The following is a 10,000-nucleotide window of genomic DNA, read 5'->3' as shown; positions in this document are numbered from 1 at the left end:
GAGAGAGAGAGAGAGAGAGAGAGAGAGAGAGAGAGAGAGAGAGAGAGAGAGAGAGAGAGAGAGATGCCACCCATCCCATCCTGAATGCCATGACCAATTTCATGCTCTCTCTGGAAAGGTTGTGGCACCAGTACGTACAGTGTGTGTGTGTGTGTGTGTGTGTGTGTGTGTGTGTGTGTGTGTGTGTGTGTGTGTGTGTGTGTGTGTGTGTGTGTGTGTGAGTGCGCACACACTTGTGTGCATATATGTATGTATGTGCGTGTCCAGTTTAAACCCAGTTAACCCCAGCCTATAGGTGGAAATCTGCTGCAGTTGCAGGCTTTGACAACATATATGTTGGACGACCCCAAGCACTGTCACTATCCATAACTGTCCATCTCTCTCTCTCTCTCTCTCACACACACACACACACACACACACACACACACACACACACACACACACACACACACACACACACACACACACACACACACACACACACACACACACACACACACACACACACGGAATAAAACCATAACCTAATCTGTGTAAAACTGCAAGAAGAGACAGAATCAGAGAACAATCACAATGTTCTCAATTCAAATATTACTACTGCAGTTCAAATGATATTCAATTACAATCAAGAGTGGACATACAGTATTTATAGATACGTATGAGGAACAGAGGGCTCACAAATAGGATTTCACAAGGAGTGCACATGCAAAAAGAATGTAGATGGGTGTGTGTGATGTGTATAATACAAAATGTGATCTAATGCTCAGAAACGACAGAAGCCATCAACTGTGGACAGACAGAGAGAGACAGGGTGAGAGATAGAGAGTGACAGAGTGTGCACACACGAAAGAATCAAAAGAGAGTGAAAGAACGAGAGAATAAAGTGTGCATGTGTGTGTGTGTGTGTGTCTCGTTGATCATTCTGACACATGTCTGAGCATTTCTGTCACTTTAATGTCACTGTGGAAATTCTGCAGATTAGTAGAACATCCGTCAGGGAGCTGGGCCTATCCAAGCCAACAGAATGCATGCAATATTAATCGCTAATATTCCCCCAGCCTTTTATGCTCCAGTATTACACAGACAGAAGAGGGGTCCTGAATATTCACGCTATGGACATGTTGGACACACACACACACACACACACACACACACACACACACACACACACACACACACACACACACACACACACACACACGTGCGCGCACGCTACAGCCCTGACATACCGATGTCTTTCACTGGAGGGTGGTTTTGTTCACAAAAGGGATTAATGTAGTTTCTACAGTAATCTCACGGGTACACACACACGCACGCACACACACACACACACACACACACACACACACACACTCACACTCACACACACACACACACACACACACACACACACACACACACACACACACACACACACACACACACACACACATACTTGAGACATGGTTATTACCATATACTCAGATTGCTGATTCTTGTCCCATCTGTTACCACCTGCTAACTAGATACAGTTATCACTGAGAGAAAGGAGAGAGAGAAACAGAGACAGAGAGAGATGAAAAGAAAGAAAGGTAGGCAGGAAGGAAGGTAGGAAGGAAGGAAGGAAGGACGGACGGACGGACGGACGGACGGACGGACTGACGGACGGACGGAAGGAACTGAGAAATAAAGAAGCAGAAGGAGAGAGCATGGAGAAATATGGAAAAGGGAGAAATAGTGAAAGACAAAAGTGGAAGAAAAACAGGAGGGATAAAATAATAGTAAAAGAGAGAGAAAGAAGAGAAAGAGAGACAACGCTGATGCATGCTGGGAAAATCTCACTGTGTCCTACCTAGTTTCAGTAACTTGGTGACGCCCCCTTCTGTGAAAACAGTTACAACGTCGGGGGCGTGCCCTCTCTGGCGGGCTTGAGCAACGAGAGGCACCGCCGAGCGAGCCGTCAGGCAAGTGAGTCGCCGTGCCAACGGTGAGAAGGCCGCTAGAGGCGACTCAGCGCCGTTTGAGTTATGTACCGATAGGCACAGAATCCTAAATTACGCTAACCAGGAAGTGGATGGAGCAGCAGATCTTGTGATCACGTGATCTCCTAGATCTCTCTGTGTCTGAGCCTGAAATGGTGGCTCATAGGTTGCGGAACAGCGCCATCTGGTGGAAAACTACTGAAAACAAAAAAAGTCGTCTTTGGCAGTCTGAGCCTTTCGAAAATAAGTCGTAAAAGTTGTCCTTGGCAGTGAATGAGTTAAAGTTGACCTTTAAGATGTGTATTTGAGCATTCCTGCAATGCACACACAGATATGATACCCACCACACTATAGTGGACATGACCAGGTCTAGGATGATGCCATCCAGATTGTTACCACTGACCACCTACAGTAACACCAGTAACTAATAATAATAATAAAAATAATAATACATCAGACTTAACTACCTACATTAATAGTGATTTATGTCTTTGTTCATTAACTGCACTGCAACAACTTGCTATTGAGGGTGGCCATGGTGTTGATCCACTGTTCATGGTTCAATAGGCGTAAGACTATTATTTTGGAATCAACTTGCAGTCTAATGTTCCTTTTCACAAAACGGCACAACTGCGCTCTGAAACCTATTATTTCCAATGGCTTGCGTCGCACAAGGACGTTTCGCCACATGAGCGAGCAAAGCACACACGCAACACAGAGAACTCGGTGGTGTGATCAATGTGCGTCAGTTAAAGTTATACATTGCTGAACTTTGATTGCTGCATGCTGTGACAAATAAACACACGGCCAGTAGAAATGAAGAATCCAGCAAGGATAGCTGGCCATTTTCTTATAGCGCATCAGGTTCTTTTAATAAATGGGTGAACCAAAGTTGACTTTCCTATAAAAAAATGAAAATTAAAAAAATCGTCAAAAGTCGTCATAAGTCGTTCTTGGCAGCCAGGGCGTTATGACGATGTCTCGTCATAAGTCGTTCTTGTAAGTGAGAGAGTTAAGGCTCCCTTAAGGGTCAGAAATGGATAACTTAACACATCGGGTGCCAGAGATTTATTAAAGACGGGGTGCCGTGATTTTCAGTGATTTTTCCAACCCCTAAAACATAATCATCAGGTATTATGGTTATACTAGGAGGAAGATTTTTTTCAAAAAAGTGTACAGAAATTGTTAAAATTATGTTTTTATGTGGACACGCCTCCAGTTCATTAAGTATACCTGGTTCTCACCTTAACACCTCCTCTACCACCTTAGCACCACCCACCTGTCTTAGTCCCTCCTCCTCCTCATGCCCACACCTGTTGTGTTATGATAATGAGGGGGAGGGTATGTTTTTACTATGTCACTAAAGCGCTGTTTCTCTATTGGCATGTTTGACCCTCAAGGTTTCAGCTTCCAGGAAGAAACTCCAAATAGTCAGAGAAGACATAAAACACCATAAAACCACCACCGGGGTTTTAACCACTCAACCTCATAGACACATGAAAAACAGAAAAAGTTCAAAAACATGGCACCAGCTCTTTAAAATATTGTACGTTCAGTGCCTGCATATCTTCCATCCACTTACGGTGATACGCTTCGCTTAAAATATTACATATTCAAATATTAAGTCCTTTATCTTCTCTCTTTGTCACAAGTGTCAGTCAACATTAATAATTTATCTCCAAGGCAATCAACGGTGTTTTTTTTGTTGTTGTTTTTTTACTTATAATTTTTATCCCACGATTTTGTAACCCACATTTTTTCACCCAGTGCCAATTGCCTATGTAATCCTGGGCACTACCTACCCTCTGCCAGCCTAGGGAGAGCCCAAGCTGAAGCTCATGCCTCCTTCAATGCATGAGGAGCAAGCAGGCCGCTTCTTATCACCCGACAGGGGGGAGTTTCCCTGGTTGGACATAGCGCGTGGAAGGAACACGTTATTCCAACCAGTTGGATCAACGGTGGTTTTTAACGGATGCATATACTGTTCATTATGAGAACTTTGTTTAGGTTGATGTCAGTTGTGAAACCGGGAATTACAGTCCAAGGGGAACATTGTAGATGTATTGGACATGAACAGTAAGAAGGTGCGATTCAGAAGGTTGCAGGTTCTATTCCCCCATATCAGATGAAAGTTACCTTCACAACCATACAGCTCAGCACTGACACTCTAGTGCTGTGCAAAGCACGTAGTGTCACTTCATCAACTTCCAGCAAATGGAGAATAAAACATTCACTACAAGACTGAAGGGAATAGGGGTTCTATTAATTGTGTGGTGTGTGTGTGTGTGTGTGTGTGTGTGTGTGTGTGTGTGTGTGTGTGTGTGTGTGTGTGTGTGTGTGTGTGTGTGTGTGTGTGTGTGTGTGGTGGAGATGGGGGGAGGGCATTCATTAGAGATGTCCTCTCCATGTCGTTAAGTGGAAAACTGCTTAATTAAGACCATGAGGAGGGTTTCCCCAGGGGTTTCCTCTCTCTCTCTGTGTGTGTGTGTGTGTGTGTGTGTGTGTGTGTGTGTGTGTGTGTGTGTGTGTGTGTGTGTGTGTGTGTGTGTGTGTGTGTGTGTGTGTGTGTGTGTGTGTGCGTGCGTGCGTGCGTGCGTGCGTGCGTGCGTGCGTGCGTGCGTGCGTGCGTGCGTGCGTGCGTGCGTGCGTGCGTGCGTGCGTGCGTGCGTGCGTGCGTGCGTGCGTGCGTGCGTGTGTGTTCATAGGCATGCCATGTGTGGGCGTTCGTATCATCAGTGTGTGTTAGGTGCTGTGATCTAATGTTCATCAGACCTGCAGATAAACACACCACACACACACATAACATTCATGTGCGTGTTGGAGGTAACATGGTACTGAATGTCTGGTTGTTGTCTTACTTACATTGTGTCCCTCCGTGTGACTCTCTGGCACACATGCACAGCGGTACGGTGTCACAGTGATGTCACAAAGATCTGCATGGCCATGACACTCACATCTAAGAGAGAGAGAGAGAGAGAGAGAGAGAGAGAGAGAGAGAGAGAGTTTAAAGCACTTTAAACTCTTTATTAAAACCCATTTTCTGCGATCATTTTACACAGGATTCAATTTACAAGAAAAGGGTAGGATAGGATCAAATCACTGACTACTTAAATCAACCCATATGATTTTTGTTCTTTCTTTTTTAATAAGACATAACCATACAAAAATACTTAGGTTTAGAGTGCAACCATCTACTGTATATAGTGCCTCACTTACACAAAACACCTGTACAAACCCCCCAATGTCCCCCACCAGGCTATAGTAGGCGTTTTCCACCTTAACGCAAGCTGCCATTATCTATTTTACCATTTGACATGAACAGTGGATCAATAGACCCAAGACCCTGAACCTGATTCCTCCTGATCTTTCAGATGGCCAACTCAACAGTCCCATACACAACATTGACCAGTGTTACAGCAGGCCTTCTCTTGATGCTGTACTTTGGACCAAAAATAGAATTCTCAAGAGAAAGAGTATCTCCTAGTTGCTGGACTACACCCTCCGCAAAGTCTAAAACCCTGCCTAGCCTGGACACTCAACAAACAAGTGAAACATTGTTTCATCCTGTCCACAAAATTGACACCCCACCCTGTTACTAGGATCTACAGTATGTGTGCCAGATACCTGTTCGTAGCTATCCCATGTACACTTCTCCACTGGAGATCACCTACCCGTTTCGAGAGAGAGAGAGAGAGTGGGAGTATGCACCTTCTCAATTTAATATCAGCTGGACGTACAAACAATGGCTATTTACTGTACAGTAGCAGTACCCTAATCCTTTTGCCCCTAACCCAACTATCATGTCCCTAATCCCGACCCTAACCCAGATTTTGACTCATTTCTGAGGTTAAAAAATATTTCCTCATTTTATTTGAATAATCCAAATTCAAAATGTTAATTAATTAAGTTAATAATTAGTAACTACAAACTAAATACACAAACACGAACACAAGTAAGTGACCTTCTCTCCTTTTATTCTGTCCATCCAGCAGCAGTAAGGCCATTAGGACATTCAATTTAACATTTATAAACGTCAGTCTGAGATATCAGAATAATGGATGAGCATGGCTGACAGCCCTCCATGCACACACACACACACATACACGCGCGCACGCACACGCACGTGCACGCACACACACAAAGAGAAACAGGTCAGTGAGTCAGTCATTAAATTATTTATTCAGATATTCAGTTCTTTTTTTATTTGTGTTCTTTCTTTCTTTCTTTCCTTCTTTCTTTTTATCAATCTTCACAAGTCAAATGTTTCATTTTGTATTAACTAAACCCCAGTCACATTTGCTTGAAATGAATGCAATTTACTGGTACATTCATGTTTGGCGTCATGTGTGGACTTGCGCTGATCTCGTAACGCGAGTATCAGGTCATGCTACCTTGTCATATAAGTAGAGAGTCATGAGTCATGCTGGGTGTTCCACAGGCGACGGCTGCTGGCCAGACAGAATGCACAGAACATTAGAACATCTCCAGGCAGCTATTTTCTTTCACTGCTTTTTTTTGTCACAAACAAGAGATACACTGTCACTAAATGCATGTACCGTACGCAATTCACCAAGTCCAAACGGTTTTCTGCTTCGTTCTTTCAAACTACATTAAGTACTCCAAATGTAGGTAAGATAAGCTTGATGGCCCTTGAAACACTCGCTTTGCAGACATTATACGTTGCTGTCAGACTGCTTTCACTTTCAATCACTAAATTAGGCTCAGACCAGCCCATCTGCATCTAGTCCAGGCACATCCCCCATCTGCATCTAGTCCAGGCACATCCCCCATCCGCATCTAGTCCAGGCACCCCCCAAAAAAAGAAAAAAAAAGAAAAAAGAACCAAAACAAAACAAAAAAGAAGTGAACCTAGTGGAACAATTTTGTTGATGGAGTCCTGAAGGAACTATACTTGTTGGTGGAGACAAATAAATACAAGCTTTAAAGATAATAAAGAGTTTGAAAGTAGATCTATAATATGAAAGCAATATCACACTCAATATTGTGCTGTTATCAGCACAGCTGTGATAATGTTCATACTGTGGCCTCGTGCCTACGACCGAATCTTAGCCTTACATATAAAGTCTCACAAGCATGTCCTATGAGATATTGTTTAAATTATGATATTCTATACATTATACTTTAGCCACAGCTTTCCTAACACTTCCTCTGCAACAGCCAGTCAGAGGTCCAACTTTCACATCAATTCACAGGTCAAACCTTGTGTCAAATAAAATCACAATGTAGATCTTATGTGGTGACACAATGCTGCAGTGCAGACACAACATATAGAAAATATTAAACATAACAGTGTGGTTAACTGAGTTAAGAGTAAAGAACAGCCAGGGACCTCGTCATAACATCATGATATAACATCATATTAACATGTAGTCATCTAAACCAACAGGACATGGGCATTTACACATTGTATGTGTGTAGGAAAAACTCTAAACACACTCTCACACACACACACACACACAAACACACACACGCACACACGCCTGTCCTTTGTCTTGCCAACATACCATTTACATGCTTCAGAAGAGAGAAGAAGAGAAGATAGAGGGAGAGATGGACTTATGGAACAGAATAGATGGATGGATGGGGGGGGGGGGGTAGAGTTGATATTTCACTGCATTTAAATTCCCCCTACTTCAGTCTAACAACAAGCTACTAATTAAAACAGCTTAGAGAGAGATGATTGCTTCTTCCATAATCTCATAATTACCACAGTAAGAAGAAAGCCTTCGCTGTCAGCTTAATGAACACGTGTGTTAAACGCCTACAAAACCTGCATTAAAACATTTCTTGTCTCTGTTACACACATCACCGGGGTACTCTGACAACGGTGAACGTAACAGGAGTTACAGGAGTTCTTACTGTATGGTGTGTGTTATAGGAAATGTAAGCTTACCATAATCACATTAGCATGTCTTCAGTTATATTCAAGACTTTAGGGGGAAAACGAAACTAACTCCAGTCACTTTCAGTTCAGCACAGCAGAGGGGAGGAGTGCGTGTCACTGTCCCGCTGGCGCTCGTTGGGGCTTGTTAACGTTACTTGCATCAAAGCAATTATGTTGTGTTTCTGCATCAAATAGAAGTGCACCTAATCTAAGATACCATCAAAGCCAAGAATTCTTACAAGCGACCCTCTCTGGTATTATACCATTTTTTGTTTGAGCTGTTGGCAATAACTAGGCATGGTTAAAGTCCAGTTGTGAATTAAGGTAGATAAAACTGATTGGGAATCATTTTTAATCGAATCGGGACACCAAGAATCAGAATCGAATCATGAGATAGTAGAAGATCCACAGGCCTAATTTCAAACTTGCATCGTTCTCGACTTGCATTGTTCCCGAGTAGGCCGGTGCCTACTCGGGTGAAAAATTGTCCAAATGTCAAGAGAGACAAAAGAGACAATGTATGCAGTATTGACTGCCTCCCCTTAGAAAAAAACATGTTTAGTCGGTGAGCGTTCCTCGATGTGCGAGGAAGACTCACAGACGAAACATGTCAGCGTTCTGTCTTTTGGCTTAAAATAAATGTTGAAATACATTTATGTCTCTGAGTTTATTTAAAGGTGTGCTGCTCAATTCATTATTTTTCTATGGGAAGACAGTCAACCACTGAATCACACAATTCATGAAATCCAGCAACATAATCTGTGCTTTTAGTGAGGGGAGCCCTGCCTCCACAATAAGTCACCAGTGAAAGTAATTGTTTGATCATTTCATGACAGAGGAAAATATAATTATTATTATGTCGGTTCACTGACCGTGCTTAATCGGAGCACAAGTCTCCGCCAGCAGAACCGTGCTATCAACTGTCATCAACTGCGATATCAGTTTGTACTGGAATGTACTGTTCTTGATTAATCCTGTCTAAGCTATTTATATTACGTATTGTGATGACACCAGTGTGTCTACATAATGTATTGCTCCGCCATTTCTCAGCCATTTCGTGATTATTCCTGTCTTACCTCACTTTGAAAGAGACCAAGACTCTTTCAAAGTGACACATCTATTTATAGGCCGCTATACGTCATGCGTCTCACTAGCCAATCCGAGCACACTCTTTCAACGTATTGTCACGTGTCACGTGAGGCTTGACTAATGTTAGCTTGGCCGAGGGGGGGGGGACGGAGAGTGAAAACATAGTCTCCTGGCGGAGACAAAAATGCATTCAGAGGAATTGAAAGTTGTGTTGATATTTGTATTTTTAGAACTAATTGACTGAGCTCAAATTGATTTTAAGTTCTGATGACAGATATACTGCATTATGTATTGAATTACTGTTTACATATGATGACTAATGATTATTTGGTAAAAATAAAAGTACAGTAAAATAAGGTAGAATTGATTTAGGTTAAGTTGCTAATAGTGCGAATTAGCAATTTACAATTGTATCATAAAACCAAGTACTTGATTTGTAAATTATAATTGGATTAATTTTCAACAGAACATTTATTATAATCATTATTTGATGTAAATTGAATAATCTGTTACTGAATTTGAAAAATCCATTAATCATGTTACATGTCATGACTTCTCACCTTCCACTGACAGTGATCTCATTGATGGCGTAGTATCTGTGCAGATGGTTCACCCCTGCTGCTGTGGTGTGGTACTGTCCACTCAGATGGATCCTGATGTGGGTGGCCTGTACCATCCTCTGCAGGGCAGGGGTGCTGTAGAAGTCATTGTAGCCTGGTCTTAGGTTGGGTTCTGGGGTCAGCAGGCTGAAAGTGATGTTACCTCCTGTGTATGGCACCTCGCTGAAATCACACACATACACACACACACGCACACATGCACGTACGTATGCGCGTGCACATGCACATGCACACACAGGGGGAAAAATATTACAAACTAGATAGAGGCGCTTCGCAAGCACATATCTCCACCAGGCCACGTGGTCTACAAAGGGCTGTGTAAGACATGGGTTGTAGCTGTCCGGATCCGAGGAAGCTGCAGGCAGAAATAGCGTTTCCACTGTACAACTCTTCGCATTTGGAGGTGTGCTCTATAGAGGCCCCTC

The 10,000-nt window shown here is 42.8% G+C and overlaps 1 protein-coding gene across 1 annotated transcript in view; it reads right to left on the bottom strand.

Moving 5' to 3' along the window:
• Positions 1-10,000, bottom strand: part of ush2a (Usher syndrome 2A (autosomal recessive, mild)) — a gene marked incomplete at both ends in the record, with an annotated part of 295,634 nt that overhangs the window by 239,955 nt on the left and 45,679 nt on the right. Inside the window, 2 exons of the mRNA XM_084054952.1 lie at positions 4,824-4,917; positions 9,516-9,737. Coding sequence (XP_083911078.1) covers positions 4,824-4,917; positions 9,516-9,737 — 316 coding nt within the window. The remainder of the gene's footprint in view (positions 1-4,823; positions 4,918-9,515; positions 9,738-10,000) is intronic.

The sequence above is a fragment of the Gymnoscopelus microlampas genome (assembly GCF_963454915.1).
Source record: "Gymnoscopelus microlampas genome assembly, chromosome: 1".
NCBI classification, from domain to species: Eukaryota; Metazoa; Chordata; class Actinopteri; order Myctophiformes; family Myctophidae; genus Gymnoscopelus; species Gymnoscopelus microlampas.
This window is presented reverse-complemented; position numbering and strand designations above follow the sequence as displayed.